Raw genomic sequence first — 20,527 nt, forward strand, 5'->3', positions numbered from 1 at the left:
CAAGGATGGGCTTTCTCCCCAACTCCTTGCAGGGAGGTATGAGCAGAAGACCCCCCCCCCAGGGTGCCACTGACACAGGACAGCAGAGAGCCTGCCTCCTGGGGGGACTTGGCACCTGCTTCGCTGCTGCCTCAGGTGTGCATGGAGACCAATGAGACCTCCCCCAAAGGTGCCACTGACACAGGACAGCAGAGAACGTGCCTCCTGGGGGACTTGGCAGCAGTTTCACTGCTGCCTCGTATGTGTGTGTGTGCCAGAATGCCAAGCAGGATGGCCACCTACCACCCCAAGGCCAATTTGCACTTTGCCAGACTGGATGGAGCAGATAAGGGCTCTGTGGAGTTCCAGGCCCTGGCTCCAATGCTCCACCCCCTTGCCCAGGCAGCCCCTTGACATCTGCTCTTGACATGGCCAGCCCTAATCCTCTGGGCTGGGCTCCCAGGCTGCCCTCCCACTGCCAGCCTCATCTGGACTCATGGAATGAGTCCCTACCCCAGCCTAGACGTCCCCCACCCCCACCCCTTCCTGGTCATGTTGGCCTCTGAGGCTCGGTCTGGGCTCTGTCAAGCTGCGTATTTATTGAGTTTGGCTCTTCTATAAAGACTTGTATATACTTCTATCAAGAGTCCTGCACTTTCTGAATCCCCTCTGTTTCTTGCACTAGGGGCTGGGCTGGGGGTTGCGGGGAGGCTGTGTGTCTCACCAGCTGTAGTGGGGCCCCTGTGGAAGACTTAGGCCCATACCCAAGACCAAACTTGTTTCCCCGCCACCACTGACAAGAGGCCACTATTAGTTGGAACCCCCAGGAGATGCTTTCTTGGTCCTGCCCTTGCTGAATCTTCAAGACTCTAGAATCTAGAGGTTATTAGAACTCAAGGCTGTGTCTACATATGTTGCCCCACCCCATCCCAAGTACTTGAGACCCGGACAAAAGTTGCTTTCCCTGGACTCACCTCAAGGCTGTGGTTCTCAGGGCTGGACCTAGGACTCAGTGTGCAGTTTTGTCCCATAAGAGCTTAGTCAAAGCTTGTGTCACCCTCCAGTGTGGAATGTGCACCACACCAGCGGGGAGGGTCTGGGTGTGGTAGAGGGGCCGTACCCCCTCAGCTTCAAAAGAGGGACAGACCCTACCCTGGCCATCCTCTGAAGCGGGCTGTTTTGGATGGCGCGGGCGGGCGGCTACGGGCGGGCCCGGCTCTGGGAACACAGGGGCTGGGCTAGCGGGGAAGCCCCGGTCTGCACGACCAGAGAGCGGCACCCGCTGGGCCCAGGCGGTGCAGACCGTCATGGAGCCACGGCAGCAGGGCTGCCTGATGCTGGTGAGCAGGGTCGCGGGCGGCCAGGAAACAGCCTGGAACCTTAACTGCAGCCTTGGAGCTAAGCCTCGCAGGGAGGGCGGGGGGGGGGGGGGGGAGGGGAACGGCGGGTGGTGGGGGGGTGCTCTCAACTCCGACCTCCCTGAGGGCTGGGTTGTCTTCACCGCCCGACCTAGTTAGAGCCTCGGCGCGCCCTTCCGCTGAGAGGAAGCGCAGGCTCCCGGGGAAAGTGGGGTCTGTGGGCCTCCACCTCTCAGAAGTCATGGCTGGGGGCAGGGTAGGCCAGTCTCCCTGGGTGGAGGGGAACCAGGCAAAAGACTGGCAAGGGGCCTCCCTCGCCTGTAGACGGGGAGAAGGAGACTGGTCCCACTTCCTGAACCCATGGGCACCGTGTTTCTGCCCAGGAGCCTGAGCAATGAATTTACTCAGGCACAGGGTAGGGCCTCTGGAATGGAAGAGGAGCCTGGGAGGGAGAGGTCGCCTTGCGGGGCAGCCACACCCGGGTCAGCAGCACCTGTTCCCCAGGCTCTATTTCTGCAGCTGCTGCTGCTGCTGTTTGGTGCCCAGGGCCAGGGCAGCACTCCTGGCAGGTGTGACTGTGCCCGTGACTCACAGAGGAGGTATGGCCCGTTTTGTTGCAGGGGCTGCCCAATGGGTAAGTGGCTGGAAGGGCAAAGGGTAAAGGAGGGTGGGTCGAGGGTGGGAGATGGTGGGACCAGGCTGGGGAGGAGGTCCAGGGAGGCAGGGGTGACAGCCACATGTGGGACAGGAGGGAGAAAAGCCAGGGAGCAGGTAGGAAGGGGTCCAGGAGCCTTCGACTCTTAACTCTTGCCCGGGGTTCCACAGGACACTACATGAAGGACCCCTGCACGGAGCCCTGTGGCGACTCCACCTGCCTGCCTTGTCCTCGGGGCACCTTCCTGAACTGGGAAAACCACTCTAAGACCGACTGTACCCGCTGCCAAGTCTGTGACGAAGAGGGTGAGGGGCCGCCTAGGGCTCAAAGGGGGTCTGGAGGACGCTCATGGCCACGCCCTTTCAGAAGGTTGGCTTGGGCCTGGGTAGTCAGTCTGCTTCAGTATGCCTTTCCTGACACCCCCACCCCCACCCTGCATAACCCTCCTCCCAAGCCCTCCCCACATGCCTTGGTCTCTGCAGAGCCAGCCAGTGCCTCCTCTTCCGGGAGGGTCAGCAGTCCTGACATGTCCTGTGTGCCCATATTCCCACACTCCCGACAGCCTTTCAAGTGACGCTGGAGAACTGTTCCGCGGTCTCGGACACTCTGTGTGGCTGCCCGCCAGGCTGGTTTCCCGACTGCTCCACCGAGCCATGTAGGAATGGTTCACCTTTTACCTGCTCATGCCCAGACCGTGAGACCACGACACCTCGTGAGTGCCCTGTTCTGTGCTGTCTGCCCCTGAGCCATGGCCTTTCAGCTCCTGTCCTGACACAAACCATCTCTCTTGCTCTGCAGGCTCCTGCCCACCTGGCTCCTACCAACACGGCCGTGGCTGCTTGCTCTGCCCCACGTAACTTCCCAGCTGTCCTGGGCCAGAGGGAGGGGGAGGCTGGGAGCAGCAGTGTGGGGACTTTGGGTGATACGGAGTTAGAGGTGGAAAAGATGTAGGCAGCTTGGCTGTGCCAAGCAATGGGCATTTCAGACAAACAAGATGGTGAGGGGTTATGCAGACACACAAAGGGGCACACCTTCACTTTCTGCCAGAATTTCCCGTCCACCCCCATATTTAGGGTGGATTTTTTTTTTTAATCATTTATTTGGTCACACTGACAGAGCTTTGAAACTCAGGCTCAGAGTGGATTTGCTGCTAGTCCTCGGCAAGTTCAGATTTCAGGTTTTCCCTCTGAACATGGGGTGTTACAATATTCTTCCCAGGGCTGCAACGGGGAGGGGGCCGGGGAAGGTACCATATTTGCTCATCCAACCAAGCCCTTGAGTGTCTGCTACTTCCCAGAGGCTTACTAGGTGCTAGGACAGCCCAGGAACTAAAGATAGACAGTTCTAGTGGGCTCCAGCTAGAATAGTACTGAGGGTCAGTATTAGTCACCCAAATGACATTTCAGCAAGACTCGATAGAAGCCCACCCCCTACAAGATGGGAAAGCTGGGGAGGGGGGAGGGGAAGTGAGGGGGGCAGTCTGGGTCGCCTTCAGCCCCGCCCCCCCCCACTCCTTTGCAGGAGCTTTAGTGGCGTTTGTCCTGATGCTTGCACTGCAGTCTGTGGCAGGAAGCAAAGTAGGTGATAGTAGTGGGAATTCATTGTGTGTGTGTGTGTGTGTGTGTGTGTGTGTGTGTGTGTGTGTGTGTTGGAGGGCAGCTGGGATGGGCCAGTGGGGGGCAGGGGTGGCCGAGAGCCGGCACTCACCAGTTACTGTTCTTTCAGTGTTTTGGGTCCAGGTGCTTCTAGGGGCGTCCTTCCTCCTTGGGGCCACCCTAATCTGTACATACTGTCGGCGGCAGCCTTGTAAGCCTGTGGCCCCTGGTAAGTCCATACGTGCCCTGTCCATACATGCCCTACCTACGTACTGCATTACAAGCGGCCTGGTCTAAGGATGGGTGCCCTAGAGTGCCCCGTGCAGAAGGGGACACTGAGGGGGAGTGTGAGGTGCAAAAGAGCTCAAGAGGCCGGGCGGTGGCAGGTGGGGGTGGGGGTGGGGGTGTCGCACACCTTTAATCCCAGCACTTGGGAGGCAGAGGCAGGCAGATCGCTGTGAGTTCGAGGCCAGCCTGGTCTATAAAGCAAGTCCAGGACAGCCAAGGCTACACAGAAAAACCATCTCAAAAAACCAAAAAATAAAAACATAAAAAATAAAAATAGCTCAAGAGGCCCTGGACCAGCACTCAGTGCAGGGGCCTTGCCTTGCTGCTGACTGGGCCCTCTCTGTCCCTAGTAGCAGATGCAGCTGGAACGGAGACCCTGACCTCACCGCAGGTAATTAACTTAATACTAGGAAGAATTCTGGCTCTGGAACTAGGGGAGTTATAGTCCCTAGTGCTCAGTATGATTGCTAGCACAGGTTAGACCCAACAGCCAGATGTGCTGAGAGCTACCGTTGGAAAGGACCAGCCGTAGCACCTGCTCTCTGTCTGTTGCGGTCAGACAAGGACTGCAGGCCTGACATTCACAGGGATGAACACCCAGAGGTCTTGGGGACAGACTTCCAAACACAGTGGCCCTTCTGCTGGGCCGCAGGGGTGTGTCCACACAGAGCCTGCGGGAGGGGATTCTGCTGCTTGAGCCAGGGACTGGCCACCCCTGGCCAGAGACTAGCAAAGGGGCCTCTCTGGTCTGACTAGAGAGACACAGCTGACCTGGAGCCTCTCACCTTTCAGACTACAGACAGCACACCCCCCCTCCTGGCCCCTCCAGCCAGTACCGGGACAGTCTGCACCACCGTCCAGTTGGTAGGCAACAGCTGGACCACTGGTTTGTCCCAGACTCAGGAGGTGGCCTGCCGCCAGGCCTCACAACCCTGGAATCAGCTGCCAGACAGAACTCTTGGTAAGGGATGGTAGTGGCAGAGCTTTGCCCTTGTCTTCCCAAATCCAAGGTGGGGGGGGGCTTCCTATCCTCACTGGGTAGTATCTGCCTTGCCCAGAGAGGTTCCTTAGCCCTCTGGAGGAAAGCATCCTCAAGTCCTTGACCTTCTCCCCGCCCCCCCTCCCCCCCCCAGGCCCTCCGCTCTCGCCAGCGCCCCCTGCAGGCTCGCCGGCTGCTGTGCTCCAGCCTGGCCCACAGATCTACGACGTGATGGATGCCGTCCCCGCAAGAAGGTGGAAGGAATTCGTGCGCACGCTGGGGCTGCGCGAGGCGGAAATTGAGGCTGTGGAAGTGGAGATCTGCCGCTTCCGAGACCAGCAGTATGAGATGCTCAAGCGCTGGCGCCAGCAGCAGCCTGCAGGTCTGGGTGCCATCTATGCGGCCCTGGAGCGTATGGGGCTGGAAGGCTGTGCTGAGGACCTGCGCAGCCGCCTGCAGCGTGGCCCGTAATGTGACAGTGACCTTTGAAGGAGCCTTAAGTATTGTTACTTATGCGTGTAGACATTTTATGTCACTTACTAACCCCCCTGGCATGGTCCTGCGTAGCAGGGCCGCCTGCCTCGTCCCTTCTTACCTGCAGCGCGGAGTACCAGCTAAGGGAAGCATCTTGGAGAACTAACCAGAAGGGGCCAAGTGATTGTTTGCTCAGCTGCTAATTAGCCTGAGTTTGGACTTGGTATTAAATATCTTAAGAAAAGCAGCTTCTTGGTGGTTTGAGTGGGGGTTAGGGGTATTAAGCGGCGCCCTGGTTCCCTTTGTTCCCCGAGGTATTGACATGTCAGGACCTGAGGTGCACAGTGGAAACCAGTGTCCTCCTTGACTCCCACGCCAGCCCCTCCCTTGTCCCCCACAACCAAGTGGCTTTAGAAGGAGAAAGTCACTAGGACGGCGAGTGAGAGTGAATGACAGCCACAGTTGGCGGATAGAGGTTTAATGGGGAAGGAAGGAGGTGGGGGAATGGGGTTAGGTGCAGAGGTCCCTGCCCTCCACTCACACCACTGGGGCAGTGAAAGGGTCAGGGGAGCAAAGGTCCTGGCTGGGGACTTAGAAGGCTTAATTGGGGGCGTGGATGGGGGCGCGGTGTAAAAGAGGGGCCTCTCGGGAGCGGCAGCTCCGCCCCATAGGCAAGTTTCAACCTTTCTGGTAAACAAATGACTGAGAGGAAACCCTCACTGGGGATGAGAAATGCAGCGCGACGTTGGCCAGCACAGATCTGGGTCGCGGAGGGAGGAAAACCCCTTCCCCGAGCTCAGGGTCTGCCTCCACCCAGGATGCGCCGGCAATGCGGGTTCCGGGCTGCGGGGGAGGGGGCTGCAGAAGGGCGTGCGCCCTGCAGGGAAAGTCACCACCCACGGGGCCCGGGGAGAGCTCAGCACTGGGTTAATGAACATGCAAATATATGTAAGTGAGCATGCAAATAAGCATTTTTTCTTTCTTTCTTTTTTTTTCTTTTCTTTTTTTTTTTTTTTTTTTTGCGTCAGCAGCTTGGGCACTTTTTTCCAGGCGACAGCAAGAGTACTCCAGCAGCTGGGCTGGGGATATGAGGCCAGGGAAGGGGTGTAGGGAGGGTTCCGGCACCGAAGGGAAGAGCCTCATGGTTCCCAGGCCTTCTGCACCAACCAGACGGGATGGGTGGGTGAGGGGGCTGGGGACCGCTCCCCATCTCTCAGAACTTGTGAGGTTACACCAGAGGCCGAGACTCACTCCTATTACTTTGGAATCTCCCCCTTCTTCAAGATGACCTGTCGCTGCCAGGGCGCGAGCTTGGCCTCGTCGTAGCCTAGCGTCCGCAGCTTCTCTGACTGTTCTTTCGCCCTCTGAATTTCCTCCTGCTTTTGTCGCTCCTCCTCTTTTCTGTTTATGGGTGGCAAGACTCAGTGATGCCTGGCGCCAGGCAGGGAGGGAGCTCATGAGGGCAGGGCAGGGCCTACTCTACCTAGGACCCAGGGCTCGTATTGGAGGAAGAGGGCTAAGTGGACGCTGAAGTTGGTCTGTTTTGTGGAAGAGTGTTACTGGAAAGAGGCGCGGGGTCATTAGGTGGCCCTGTGAGAGGATTGAATGTTACATAGTTCAGGGGATCAGTGACAGGAGGCCTGTCATTGGAGACAGGACTTGAGTTGTTAGGGAGCTGTCAATCTAAACGGCCAGGGAATAGGGTTGAGATGCTGGGGATCTCATTACTGGGGAGCAGGCCATCGAGCTAGCTAGGGACAGGTGTTCAGAACACGAGGCTAGGGACTGGCGGTTAGCTCTGCGGCAGAGTGCGTGCCTACAACACTCAAGGTTTAACTCCCAACTCTGGGAAACCGTAAGGGCTGATCTGCTCTGTTGACAGGGCCACCACTCGTCCTATTTGGTTACGGAGCAATCGAAACGTTCAACTCCATGGCGATGATATGTTGAGAACTAAATTTGTTGCTGTTGTTTTTTTTTTTTTTTTCCAGACAGGGTTTCTCTGTGTAGCCTTGGCTGTGCTGGACTCACTCTGTAGACCAGGCTGGCCTCGAACTCACATCGATGCCCTTAATCTGCCTCCCCGAGTGCTGGGATTAAAGGCGTGAGCCACCATGTCCAGCTAAAATTGTTTTTATTAAAGGTGTGTGCCACCACTGCCCAGCTGAGGCAAAGGCAGACAGATCTATGTAACTTCGAGGCCAGCCTGATCTACAAACCGAGCCAGGGCTACACAGAGAAATCCTATCTCAAAAACAAAAACAAACAAAAATCTCATATATATATACACACACACACACCATATATACATACATACGTGTGTGTGTGTGAAATATATGAGGGAGCTGGGCATGGTAGCGCACGCCTTTAATCCTAGCACTTGGGAGGCAGAGGCAGGCGGATCGCTGTGAGTTCGAGGCCAGCCTGGTCTACAAAGGGAGTCTAGGACAGCCAGGGCTACACAGGGAAACCCTGTCTTGAAAAACCAACCAACCAAACAAACAAACAAAAAAGAAATCTATGGGGGAGATGTCTTGATGTATGGCAGGCTAGTCTCAAACTTGCTGCGCTGACAAGGCTGGCCTCCAACTTCACATCACATCGTCCTGCCTGCTGGAACCACACTCCTGTGCCATCACTCTAGGGTTGTTGTTGTTGTTTTAATTCCATTTAGTTGGATATGTTGGGGGTATTTTGCCTGCATGCAGGTCTGTACACTACATGTGTGCATGGGGCCCAAGGAGGATCCTGGTGCCACGGGATCCTTTGGAACTTAAGTTACAAAAAAAAAAAAAAAAAAAAAAAAAAAAAAAAGAAAAAGAAAAAAAAAAGAACTTGAGTTACAGATGGTTTTCAGCTGCCTTGTAGGTGGGAGTTGAACCTGGGTCCTCTGAAAGAGCAGCAAATGTTTTAACCACTGAGCCATCTCTCCAGGCCCAGGACTCGGACAGGAGCTTGGGCTTCCTATATGCTGGGCAAGCAGTCTACTGACAGCTCTTTAACAGCGCTCATGAAATGCCTAGCCCAGTTAAAGTATTAAAATGAAGTTCACCTATATTTTAAAACATTTTCTCGGTGTGGCGACTACAAAATTTAAAATTGAGTATGGGGTACACATTATGTTCCTAGTTGACAGCATAGGACTAGATTTCTGGGGTGCAGAAATTAAGTTGAAGGGAGCGCATGTGTGGGTGACTGAGGTTATTGGTCCTGGGATTAAAATAAGTGTTCTTGGGCCTAGAGAGATGGCTCAGCAGTTAAGATCCTGTGCTGCTCTTTCAGAGGACTCAAGCTCAATTCCCAGAACCCACATCGGGTGACTCATAACCACTTGTAACTCCGGCTCCAGGGGACTGGCTAACCCTGACCTCCACAGATGCCTGCTGCATTCATGTTTCCCCTCCACACACATGATTTAAAAAGAAAAAAAAAACAGTACTGTATGATAGGATGGGCAAGGTTGTTGTTGTTGTTGTTTTGAGACAAGGTCACATGTAGGTCAGGTTGGCCTTGAACTCCTGATCTTCCTGCCTACACCTACCATTGGTATGTGCTAACACACGTGGTGAAAGGCTATGATAAAAGGAGATGGGGTCTAGGTAACTTAAGAGGGTAATCAGAGCATCGGAGCTAGACTTTGAGGGGTAGGTGCTAAATAATTAAGAGTCTTGGGTCATTATTGGGAACTGAAAAGTTATGGGCAAGGACTGAAGTAATGGGCTGCGTGAAGCAGCAGAGGGGGCCCTGGGGTGGGAAGAGGTTGGCCGGGCCGGGCCAGCGCCGTACTTACCGCTTCTGCTCCCTGCAATGAGAAAGAGACAGTGTTAGGAGGCCCCATGGCCTCAGCGGTGGTCAAGACACATGCCAAGCAGCCTCCTGCGGACACTCACCTCTCCTCTTCCAGCCTCTTCCGGAGAATGTCTCGCCTCCAGGCAGGCAGGCTGGCCAGCCGGGCCTCCTCCTCTTCCTCCTAAAAAGAACACAACCACACCGCATCAGGAGCAGCTTGGCCTGAGATTCCCAGGTCAGGGGCATGCACATCTTAACCAGGGGACATGGAGATTTCAGGGACAGCAGAATAGAGCTGTGTTTGCAAGAGGCACTCAGAAGAGGCCTCCTGCTCACCAGTGACCCAACCAGTCTCTGAGAGGTAAAGTTGCTTAGATCAGGGGAGGTAAAAAGGAACAGGCAGAAAGGTAGCTGGGTCCCGACTCCCCCCCCAAAAAAAACCAAAAACAACAACAACAACAAAAACAGGACGCTAGATGGCCCCGAGTCTGTCTTCAGTATTTTCAGGTGGATGTACACTTGCGACCACACACACCTGGTCAGCTCAGGAAGGCACAGGCTGCCTCTGGCTCCCATGTGGAAGACCTGCTGGCCCATGTGTGCTCTTTTCTTAGTGGGACCAGGAAGGCTCCACAACTATGGGGCTATAGAGGGGTACCAACACATCCCATGACAGTGTTTTATTCCTTGGATGTTACAGAGGCGAAGGGTCTGTGCACATCACACACCACACAGAACATTGCACAGGTGGCCCAAGGAGGTAGCTGCAAACTCCAGTGAAAAACCAGAGATGACGGAGAGGCAGACCCTCACTGCCTCGGGGAGCCCAGAGTCCCTTAACTCAGGATGCTTCTGCTGCCTGGCTTCAGTGAAACACCTGACTTGCCCTGTGCTGAGCCCCTCCAATCTCACAAACGCCTGCCTCACTTCCTCACTCCCAGGGACCTCAAAGATCCCAGAGAGCAGGCTCCTTGAAATCCTGGTTTTCTCTGATTCTGGCCTCTAGGTATCAGACAGGCATCCAGGCACAAAACAAACTCTACATTTGTTGTCAGATGTCAAAGAGTTCTGCCTCCTTCTCCTTCCAGAAGGAGAAGCTGCGATCAATATAGCGGCAGATGTCCTCGTTGCTGAATTCGCCCATCTCGGTCACCAGTTCCAAGGGTTCTTCAGTTAGGGGTTCTGAGCTAGGCAGGTCTGAGGTTGGGGGAGGTGCAGTGGGAGGCAGGGTCTTTGCAGGGGTTGGGTCCTCTGACTGCCCCCATGCAGGGGCTGGGTCCTCTGACTGCCCCAGTGCAGGGGTTGGGTCCTCTGATTGCCCCAGTGCAGGGGTTGGGTCCTCTGACTGCCCCAGTGCAGGGGTTGGGTCCTCTGACTGCCCCAGTGCAGGGGTTGGGTCCTCTGACTGCCCTGGTGCAGGGGTTGGGTCCACTGACTGCCCCAGTGCAGGGGTTGGGTCCTCTGATTGCCCCAGTGCAGGGGTTGGGTCCTCTGACTGCCCCAGTGCAGGGGTTGGGTCCTCTGACTGCCCCGGTGCAGGGGTTGGGTCCTCTGATTGCTCTGGTGCAGGGGTTGGGTCCTCTGACTGCCCCAGTGTGGAGGTTGGGTCCTCTGACTGCCCCAGTGCAGGGGCTGGGTCCTCTGACAGCTCTGGTGCAGGGGCTGGATCCTCTGACTGCCCGTGTGGAGGACCCTGTGATTGAGCAAGAGCAGATTCTTCTTCGGTGGGCTCCTCTCTCTCCTCCTCTTTCTTCTCCTTTTCTTTCTCTGCCTCTCTCTTCTCTTCTTCCTCTAGTTTTTCCTCCTTCTCTTCCTCCAGTTTTTCCTCCTCCTTTTCCTCCCCTTCTTTTTTCCCCTCTAGGTCCTCTTCTAGAAGCGGCTCAGATTCAGGGCTGTCTCCAAAGAACTGTCGCCTGAGGTCTTCAAAGCCATCTTCCCAGCTTCGCGTACCAGCCTCCACCTCCTCAAGCACTGCGCGGTGGAACTGGCGGATAAGCTCCCACGGGTGGCTGCCCAGACGGTCGAACATCTCGTAGCACAGTAGGTGGCGAAATTTCCGTTCCTCGCGGCTCAGGCCCATATCCAGCAACTGGAAGTAGCCTAACATGAAGAGATCCAGGGTAAGACTGTCGTAGCTCCGAGGAGCGCCACCATCGAGGGGTGGCAGGAAGTGCTCAGGCCAGTACAGACCATGTGTAAGCCTGGAGCTGGGTGCCTGGTGCGCCGGCACCTGCCTTAGTAGGCTCCTCCAGTGGCCCAGCAGCTTTCCCACCACCTGTCGCTGCTTCAGCAGCTGTAGCAGCCGCTCTTCAGGGCCACTGTCCTCACCAGCTGGTTGTTGCTGGAGAGTGCTTTCTGCCTCTGGGAGGGGGCCGGCTCCAGAGGCCACCACCCGGGGCAGCAGTCTGCGCAGGCGCGCTTGGGCGTGCCGCCCAGGTCCTTGGAAGGTCCATTTGCGCCAGTGCTCCAGGAAGAGATAGACGATACGCTCCTTGCGCATGTCGATGTAGTCCTGGACGCCAGGCAGCTCGGTGGAGAGCGGTAGCCTGCTAGCCAGCTGCTCAGGCTCCGGAAGAGATTCCTCCTGGTGCCATGGCTCCTGTGGGTCCAGAGTGTCCAGGGGCTCCTCTGTAGCCCACAGGCCATTGGTGATGGCGGCTCTCGGTTCACTGGAGCCGATAGCCACATAGTCCTCCTCGAGGATGGGCTCCCGGTCCGGGGTGCTGGCGGGCTGAGGGAGCTTGCGGCGCAGGCTATGAGTGGGTGCTGCGCCCTGAGTGCGTAGTTCATAAGCCGCGCGGAGGTCCTGCACCGAGACGCCACATTCGAGGATCTCCCGTGCCACGGCCTCCCGGCACCAGCTGAGCGAATGAGAGCGTCCCAAACAGAGTGGCCCGGGCCTTGAGGGTGCGTCCGGCAGCGGCGTCAGCGGTTGGCCAGTGTCTGCAGCCAGCAGCTCTGCCAGGTGCGCAGGCCGGCCGCCCAGCGCGGCCAGCAGCGTGGCCATGCTCTTTAGCAGCGTGGAGATCTTGTTGCACCAAGCGGGCAGGTTGGCTGCGCGGCCGTGCATGCGGCGCGGGTCGACCGTGAAGCGTGGTGCCGACAGGGCGGCCGAGATCGGTAGCAGCTGCTCCAACTCCAGTTCCAGCTGCTCCAGGCGCGCCTCCAGTTTCTTTGCCTTGTGCAGCACTTGTAGGTTCTCAATTTGCTGTTCGATGCGGAGGATGTCAGCCTCGGTCATGAGCTCGCCAAAGGGCCCCAGGATGGCGTTGTGTTCGCGGGAGTACCTCCAGCCCTCCGGGGGGTAGCAACAGGAGCTGGCAGCGGTCAGCTAAGGCGGGGGGAAGACAAGAGAGGGGAGGGGGGCGCGTCTCCCTCTGGCCCAGCTTCCGCAGCCGAGCCGGCGGCGCCTTTTGCAAGTCCTGGGTGGTGTAATGGCTCCGCTGGGCAGAGTTTTCAGGGACCAGCCGCCTGGATGGCGGGGAGAGTGCACTGCAGTAAGGCTTCGGCTCAGCAGAGTTCGCTTTGGTCGCTGGGAGAGGCCACTGGTTGGGGCTGCGGTGCTGCCTGAGGCAGGGAAGGCAGGCCTACAGACCCGGTCTCCACGCCTGACTTGGTCGCTCATTACACCACCCAAAGAACATGCGAAAGGCGTTGAAGCTGAGAGAAACAGAGACGCCTCCCCCTACCCAATCCATAGCCTGCTCTTCCCAAGCCAGACTCCAGCGTTCCTCTCCTGTCACCACATCACAGACCCTTTGTCAACCTTCTTACGGTTCTAGTCTCAGTGGTCACAGATGAAAGACTACTTCGCTTTTTCTCTGCCCCCCACCCCACCCTGCCTCCACTCCACTCCACTTTTTTTAGTTTTTTGGAGACAGGGTTTTTCTGTGTAGCCTTGGCTGTCCTGGACTCGCTCTGTAGACCAGGCTGGCCTCGAACTCACAGGGATCCACCTGCGAGTGCTGGGATTAAAGGCGTGTGCCAACACCGCCCAGCCACTCTACTCTTCTTGTTTGTTTGTTTGTCTTGAAACAAGGTTTCTCTGTGTAGCCTTGGCTGTCCTGGACTCACTCTGTAGACCAGGCTAGCTTCAAACTCACAGAGATCTGCCTGCCTCTGCCTCCCCAGTGCTGGGATTAAAGGTGAGCATCACTCCCCCCCACCCCACCCCCTTCTTACTCTACTCTTAAAGAGGATAAAGTTACAGTGTCCTGCCTCATAAAACATATGGGGCCCAGCTCCACCTCCTGGACCAGATCTATGTAGACCCGTTATGGTTCACCTCCAAGTATGGTGATCCCACTTCCCCAATTAACTGCACCCCAGGCTTCCCATGCCCCAGGGCCTATTTTCTTCTAGGCCCCTGGCCTGGCTATCCTCAGTCATCACACACACTAAAGATGGCCCCAGGGACACATCCCCTGTGACTTCCAGACCAACCATTCTGCCTGTCTTTCTCCTCATCCCACTCTTTTCCTAGTCAGCTGTCCTGTGCCTCCCACTCCAGGCTCACCTCAGGCCATGTATCACCACCGTCCCCTCAGCCCAAAGTGCTCCTGACCACCCAGTGTATTATAAAGATCAGTTGTCTGATACCTCAAGTTGTCACTCTCTAGTCATCACCTCTTAGGGACACTTTTTTGCTTATTGATACACACACACACACACACACACACACACACACACCTTCCACAGCTACCTTGATAGCAGGCTTTGTTACGCTCACTGCGAACCCTCAGAGGACACAACCGTGAGCACAGTACATAGACAGCAGTCAGGGACATTTGTTCAATAACCAAATCGTCTTGCAGACGTGGGGACTGAGGCTGAACAAGTCTCAGAACAGCAGCAGCTGGAGAGTGGCCGTGCCAGGTCAGAGCTCAAGTCAGGCTGGACACACAAAAGGGCTCTCTTGGCCTCTCAGTGTGGTGCGCCCAGGAACTTGTTGGAAACGCCCCCCCACCCAGAGCAACACATATCCTTTAATAAGGCCCCAGGTGACGGGAAGGCTCACTAGAGTGAGATAAACACTGACAGGTCACGGCAGGGGACAGCATGTAAGGTGTCCTGTATTCCTGCTTTGCCCCCAAGGGGAATGGGCTTTGCTGGTAGTTGAAGAGTCAAAAAAAAGGTTGAGAGGTGACACAGGGGACAGGCTGTGGGCTTCTAGGAAGCCACGCCCCACCCACCTTCCTCCTCTGCTCTTCTTCCTCCTGCACTTTCTGCTGCAGCTTCCGAACCATCACCTGGCGCTTCCACTCTGGGATGGGCCGGCCCTGCTCATCAAGTGTGGGGACCAGGGCCTCCACATCCAGCTGTACTCCCGGTGCCGGGGTGGCGGGTGGTGCCGGCACGATGCTGCCATTGAGCAGAGGCTGAGGCCCAGAGGCTGGCGGGGTGGGGCTCCTGGCCCGAGATGGCCCCGGTGACACCGATGGCTGTGGTGATGGCTGCGGTGACTCAGGCTGCCGGGAGAAGCAGTAAGGCTGAGCACTGGGCAGGCATCGGGAGCCCGGGCGGGGCACCCGTCCAGCGCCTACCTGGGAGGCTGGCTGCCCACTGCCCGAGAACACTGTGGTCAGCCCCTTGCTCTGCGGTGTGGGCTTCAGGCTCTTGCCTGCCTTTATCTCGGCCAGCAGCTCCGAGTTATCACCCGTTGGGGACATCATGTTGAAAGACTTGGTGCCTGCCCATGGGAGAAGAGGAGCTCAGCTGTGGGCAGGATAGCATCCCGGTTTTCCTCCACCCCCAGACCCCCACTCCAAGCCAAATGGGCGGGGACCCACCTTTGGGCCCAGAGGGAGCTAACTCTCCAGATCCTGGGATACCAAAGGTAGCTCTCAGGGTACCCAAAGGTGGTCCATCAGCTCCCAGGCCATGGTGACCCCACCAGGTCTTACTCACTGGGCATACGGCCTCCCCCTGGAGGCCCCTGGGAGTTCATGGTGGCTCTCGGGCCAGCCCTGGGGACTCCGGCGTATCTCTGCCCACCATGGACTGCCCAGCTGCAAAGCTCTACCTGGCTAGCCACCCAACCTTTGTCCCAGGTTTCCTGGCTCAGCCCCACTAGGGCGGAGCCTCCCTATGGCACTCTCCCTTCATCAGCAAAGCCCAGTGACCCTTGGACTGAGCCGACTGGAGCCTCCATGGCCATAAGACTCAGGACCCTGGAGTGCCACCCAGCTGGACCCTCCCGGCCCCACGCCCATGGACGGACAGCAGACACACTGACTGTGAGCGAGCGGAGCATACATTTATGGCAAAGCGCTGTGTGGCCCTGGGGGACCTTGGAAGGAGGAGCTTCCTGAGGACATGGGAGAGGGCATGCAGGAAGATGGGCCAGGCCAGCGGCATGCAAAATACCTGGGCCTGGAGTTTGCATTTTCCAGCAGGGCTGGCTGGAGGTGATTGAGTGCTTGGGGAGGGCTGTCTTTGGTGCCCCGGATGGGGGCAGGAACAAAGTGGTATTAAAGGTCCCTAGATGCCAGTGCTGGTGATCCGGAGCACATACCAGAGGGAAGGAAGGCATGCCGGCTCATTTACTTAAGCAAAACTGCAAGCCAGGCACTGGGTGCTGAGATACTGTAGGTGTTGGGGGGGGCAGTGGTACCAGGTCCTCTCACCTGCTGGCCCTAGCAAGCCCTTTCCTCAGTCCCAGGCCCATTCTGCTTCATTTTCTGGGCAAGCCACCTCCCCCACCCCACGCCTCAGCCTCAGCCGTGAGCCCGCGCGGCTACTCACTCTTCCTGTGTCTCAGGACTCTCACTTCTAGGAACCGAGAGGAGAGAATTGACAGCGAAGTTAGAAGAAGGGGGGCTGGGGTGAAACAAGGACAGCAAGAGGGCCAGGGAGGGCAGGAGGGGGAGCAGGGGGGAGGAGCTCCCCTGCCCTTGTGACCCTGGCTCAGGCCACACTGGGGCCCCACAAGGGTGGTCCATCCAAGGGCGGCCATCTTGACATTCGAGTTGGCTGGGGCAGCCTAAGTCTAGGGAGGAGAGTTGACTGACAGGCTGGGGATGGTCTGAGGGCTTTCCAGATGCTCAGCCAGGAGCGGGCACACTACCACAGGCTCCACGGGAACTGCTCAGCTAGTCTGGTCAGAGGAACAAAGCTTGGGCTGGAACCACCGAGTGTGGTTTCTGCACTGAGCTCTGCTCACCAGGATGGGAGAACCAGAACCTTCCAGGGTCTCTGGCAGAAGGAACTGTCCAGCAATCATGGTCTCCAGTTTAACTTGTAAGCAAGGATGCCCTGAGTTGCCTTTCATGGTCACCATCATCATCAAACACACACACACACACACACACACACACACACACACACACACACACACAGAGCCTAAGGAAAGGAAAACGTGATAAGTTGCTAGGACATTGTCTTCGTCCTTCCCCGCCAAGCACAGCTGATCGATAAGAGTCCTGTCATAGCTGAGAAAAGATCAGGGCTGTGCTTAGCGTGAAGGAACAAGGGTCAGAGATTGGGAAGCGCCGAGATGGAAGATGCAGGGTGCAGGAAAAGAGTGGGCAGCCACTCAGACCCCCCCCCAGTAGGCTGCTCAGAAACACCAGCCACCAGAGCAGGGAGCTCTCCTTAGCTAAAAAAAGAAGGCGGCCCAAGAGACGGCAGGTGCCTCGCCGAAAGCTACACTCAGCTCAGTCCTGCCGCGGGACCCGAGCAACTCAAAACTTTCTTCCTTTTATCACCAAAAGGGTAGGGTCTGGAAAGAAGAGCCGGGAAGGAGGAAGAAGGACCTAGGAAGTCGCAGCTGGGGAGGGGGCGGTCTCTAGGTTTCCCTCCCCTTTGCAGCTGGCGCCGCCCCCACCCCTCATCCCGCCCCTACTCACTGCCCGCCGACGACGAAGAGCGGCGCTGCCCGCACCCTGCGCCCGCGCCCTCGATGGGCAGAGGTGGGGCGGGTGGCGGCGAACTCAGAGCCTCAGGCAGCGGCGGTGGTGGTGGCGGCGGCGGCGGCGGTGGCGGTGGTGGCGGCAGGTCCCTGGACGCCTTGGGGTCCGCTGAGCAGCCGTTGTGCACGTGGTTCCCGGGGAGCAGCGCCGCCTGCGGGGGAGCGGAGTGGCCAGAGAGTGACGGGCGTGCGACAGGACCCGGTCCCGGGCGGCCCGCGGGTGCAGACTCGTGGGCACGCACCTCCTCGCTATGGGCCATGCCCCGGCGTGCGGCCAGCGGCTCCCCGGGGCAGCGGCCCAGCTGGCGGTAATAGTCCCCCGTGCTGGGCTGTTTGCTGAACGAGCGCTGTTTGCGGCTGGAGTCCTGCCTGCGCAGCCCCTTGTCCAGCCTGCGCAGCCCGGGGTGGCCGTCGCTGGAGCTGGGCTGAGAGAAGACAGTGACGGATGATACCCTTGGCCCAGATGCCCCTCGCACCTCCCTCCCAACCCTTTGCCCGGGGGGGGGGGGGCTCGCGGCTGCGTCCCTGGACCCCCAGATCTCCGTGCAAAAATGGGACAGGGGGCGTGAGGACCTTGGTGAATGGGCCGGCTCACAAGGAGAGGTCTGGGTTAGGGCCAAGGGCACAGGGGGCCCCCTCTGAGGCCAGAAGGGGCGGACCCAAGGGCGGGGTGGCCCAGCCTGGACGACAGGGGGAGCCTGAGCTGGGACAGCTCCCACTTAGCCTGCCCCGAGGGCTCGGCTGCACCCTACTAGCTGCTCCACCAACCGCACGTGAACGCGCAAGGCTCCTCAAACCCTCTTGGTGGGGGTCGCGGCCTTCAGGGGGCCCCTGTCTAGAGCTGGTACAAAGGAACGCTTCTGCTTGCTCAGGGAGCCCACAGCTTAGGGCTGCTCCTACCTGCGGCTGTTCCGGTGGCCCCCGCTGTGCACCTGGCGGCGGGGGCGGCACGGACCCGACACCTGCGTTACCTGATCCCTTGGTCTCAGGTTACAGCGCGGCCCGCCTACGAGCTCAGTCGGCCTGACATCACCCAGGTCCGCCAATCCCAGGCTTAACCCCCTAAGCAAGGCAGGGATGTCACGGAGCCCCACTGCTCTGCCACCCTCCAGGGGCGGCTCCGCCCCCTGCGCGTCTCTTTCCACTAGAGCCCTGAGTACCCTACCTTCCTCCCCCACCTCCCGCCCCCGCCGCTCCCCAGTCATTTGCCAGGACCGCAAGAGGGCCTGACCTCGGGCGGTGAAACTGCTTGTTTTTGTCCACCCCTCCTATATTCCAGGTCGCGCCCTGCCCTTCCCCTCCCGCATCTGGAACTCATCGCTATCCATGTAAATGACACCACACCCGGGCCCAGGCTTCAAGTTTCAAGGGTGGCCAGGTGGGCTCGGGTGACAAAACCACTCCTCGCTCCATTGCTCCCCGCTAAGGCCTGCACTGGGCGAGGGAGAAGAGGCAGTGTGGCCAAAGACCAGAGGACCAGGTGGGGGCTGTCGCCTGACCGAGACCCAAGTTTGTGCGGCCTCAGACTCTCTGTACCCCACTGGACCAGGTTCACGTGACAGGAAACACGACACGCTGGATTTGTTTTCTGGGTCAGCCAGCCCCTTCGGCACCCACTACAGCCACGGAGGCGCACACCCCTCAACCCAGTTCTAGCCGACAGTTTAGGCTCCCGCGCCTGAGGGGGCAAGAGATGCAAGTGGCACACAAAGGACCCTTTGTGGAGCCTATGAGCGCCTGCACTTCTGCACGAACACACCACAGAGGGGCACGGGGAAATCCTGGCAGTCAGGCGTTGTGGTCCGGACAAGGGGGCCCCATCCCCACCCCCAACCTCTGCCCAGTGGAAAAAAATATCTGGGAGAGCTTGGTGCACCAGGAGGGAGTGGAGGAGTCCGTGTGGAGGCTGTGTCCCTCCCGTGCCGCCTCCGCCCCAGGGCCTTGGGACCCGGCTCACCTGTGCAAACTGATCACTCAGCTCCACCTTGGGGTGGCATGCCTTGGGCTGGGGAGAGAATTGCAAGTCTGGGCTCTGGCACGACTCTATGCTATGGGTTTGCCACCCTGCACCTGGCCACCTGTAGTCTGAGGTTGTGCTCTCACCTGTCCAGCTGACTAGCCTTGCTTTGGGTCTCCCTGATAGCACATTGGCCTCTTTTCTGGTCCCCAGCTTCAGCCAAAAGTCCAATGGCCGGCCTTGGATGTTCTAGCCCCGCACATGCGCCCTCGTTTCCAAAGGCCTCCCTTCTCACATCCTGCCCCTCCTCCACCCACCCAGAGGTTGTGGAGCCTGAGAGGGAATCAGCATTGCTGCACACCACTTTCTTTTTTCTTTTTTCTTTTTTTGGTTTTTTGAGACAAGTTTTCTCTGTGTAACCTTGACTGTCCTATACTCTCTTTGTAGACCAGGCTGGTCTCAAACTCACAGAGATCCACCTCCCAAGTGCTGGGATTAAAGGCCTGTGCTGCCACTATGCCTGGCTGGTGCAAGCCTTTTTTTTTTTAACCCTGGTGGAAAGAGGAGCCAGCCTCACCCTCTACACCCCTAGCTAGCCAGCAAGCAGGGAGCAGGGCCCCCTAGTGTTTGCTCACCTTCCTCACCCACCTCCTGGCCCTCACTTTCTAGTCAGACTTCCAGAGTGCCTCACCTGGAAGACACCTCAAGTGTCGTTCTTTTCTTTCTTTCTTTTCTGTTCTCTCTCTCTCTCTTTTTTTTTTTTTAGAGAGAGGGTCTCTCTGTGTATCCCCCGGCTGTCCTGGAACTGTATAAACCAGGCTGGCCTTGAACTAAGAGATCTGCCTGCCTCGGCCTTTCAAGCGCTGGGATTAAAAGCGGCACCACCTCCCAGCACTCTGGAGGCAGAGGCAGGTGGATCGCTGTGAGTTCGAGGCCAGCCTGGTCTACAAAGTGAGTCCAGGACAGCCAAGGCTACACAAGAGAAACCCTGTCTCGGGGGGGGGGGGGGGGGAAAGAATGGCTTTGTCCCCCCCACCAGCCCATCCCCCAGTGTTCAGCCCTGAGCTCTCATGGACTTGCCTAGGACCTTCAGTTCTTGAGCTTGCCCTGGGCCCACCAAGCCCCATTTGTGACCACAAGTCAACCAGGCCAGGTCCCATTGGCCCAGTCCCCCGTCCTACTGGCAGCCCACCAGACGACAGGGTGCCCTGTCTTCATACCTCCTTCTTGTGTGAGGCCACCTCCACGTGGCGAAGCTTGCTCTTGGTCTGTATGTAGATGTTATCTGCGTGCAGCCCCACAGGGGGGTTGGGAGCTGGGTAGCCTGGTGGAGGTGGGGGCAGCTGGGTGCCTGGGGGTGGCGGGGGTGGGGGGAAGCTTGGTGGTGGAGGTGGAGGTGGAGGTGGAGGTGGAGGTGGTGGTGACGGTGCCGGCTTCCTTATTTTGCCCCGAGGCAGGCTCAGCTCTGGGTTCAGCATATCCATGTAGCTCTGTAAGTCTGCAGCTCTTGCACTGGCAAGCCCTGGGGGAGGGGGTGGGATGGG

General features: G+C 58.0%; 3 protein-coding genes across 14 annotated transcripts in view; 2 read left to right on the forward strand and 1 right to left on the reverse strand.

Annotated features, from left to right (window-relative positions):
* PLEKHG5 (pleckstrin homology and RhoGEF domain containing G5) overlaps nt 1-617 on the forward strand; it is a 28,446-nt gene extending 27,829 nt beyond the window's left edge. For all 5 annotated transcript variants that reach the window (XM_084786862.1, XM_084786863.1, XM_084786864.1 and 2 more), the window contains one exon: nt 33-617. In XM_084786862.1, coding sequence (XP_084642988.1) covers nt 33-42 — 10 coding nt within the window. In that variant the 3' untranslated portion in view covers nt 43-617. The remainder of the gene's footprint in view (nt 1-32) is intronic.
* An 821-nt stretch (nt 618-1,438) lies between these two features.
* TNFRSF25 (TNF receptor superfamily member 25) lies at nt 1,439-5,575 on the forward strand. 3 transcript variants are annotated; one of them, XM_084786891.1, is made up of 9 exons: nt 1,439-1,971; nt 2,163-2,297; nt 2,555-2,704; nt 2,791-2,845; nt 3,514-3,569; nt 3,718-3,816; nt 4,226-4,266; nt 4,668-4,836; nt 5,009-5,575. In XM_084786891.1, the coding sequence occupies exons 1-9, from the start codon at nt 1,698-1,700 to the stop codon at nt 5,323-5,325; spliced, it is 1,296 nt and encodes a 431-aa protein (XP_084643017.1). In that variant the 5' UTR covers nt 1,439-1,697; the 3' UTR covers nt 5,326-5,575. The 3 variants fall into 3 exon arrangements, with proteins under 3 accessions (XP_084643017.1, XP_084643018.1, XP_084643019.1); XM_084786892.1 differs by having other exon boundaries at nt 4,229-4,266; XM_084786893.1 differs by having other exon boundaries at nt 1,439-1,936.
* Nucleotides 5,576-5,790: 215 nt separating this feature from the next.
* The window catches only part of ESPN (espin), a 30,483-nt gene continuing 15,746 nt past the window's right edge, over nt 5,791-20,527 (reverse strand). Inside the window, exons 7-16 of one of the 6 annotated variants that reach the window (XM_084786868.1) lie at nt 20,204-20,505; nt 18,984-19,031; nt 17,269-17,451; nt 16,965-17,178; nt 15,862-15,888; nt 14,661-14,806; nt 14,310-14,585; nt 9,219-9,298; nt 9,119-9,130; nt 5,791-6,729 (exon numbers count right to left, since the gene is read on the reverse strand). In XM_084786868.1, the coding sequence (XP_084642994.1) occupies nt 6,585-6,729; nt 9,119-9,130; nt 9,219-9,298; nt 14,310-14,585; nt 14,661-14,806; nt 15,862-15,888; nt 16,965-17,178; nt 17,269-17,451; nt 18,984-19,031; nt 20,204-20,505 (1,433 nt within the window). In that variant the 3' untranslated portion in view covers nt 5,791-6,584. Of the gene's footprint in view, nt 6,730-9,118; nt 9,131-9,218; nt 9,299-14,309; nt 14,807-15,024; nt 15,825-15,861; nt 15,889-16,964; nt 17,452-17,926; nt 19,032-20,203; nt 20,506-20,527 lie in introns of those variants that run through there. The other 5 variants (XM_084786869.1, XM_084786870.1, XM_084786867.1 and 2 more) reach the window with 5 other exon arrangements.

This window comes from Acomys minous (assembly GCF_964271855.1).
Source record: "Acomys minous genome assembly, chromosome: 6".
Taxonomy (NCBI): domain Eukaryota; kingdom Metazoa; phylum Chordata; class Mammalia; order Rodentia; family Muridae; genus Acomys; species Acomys minous.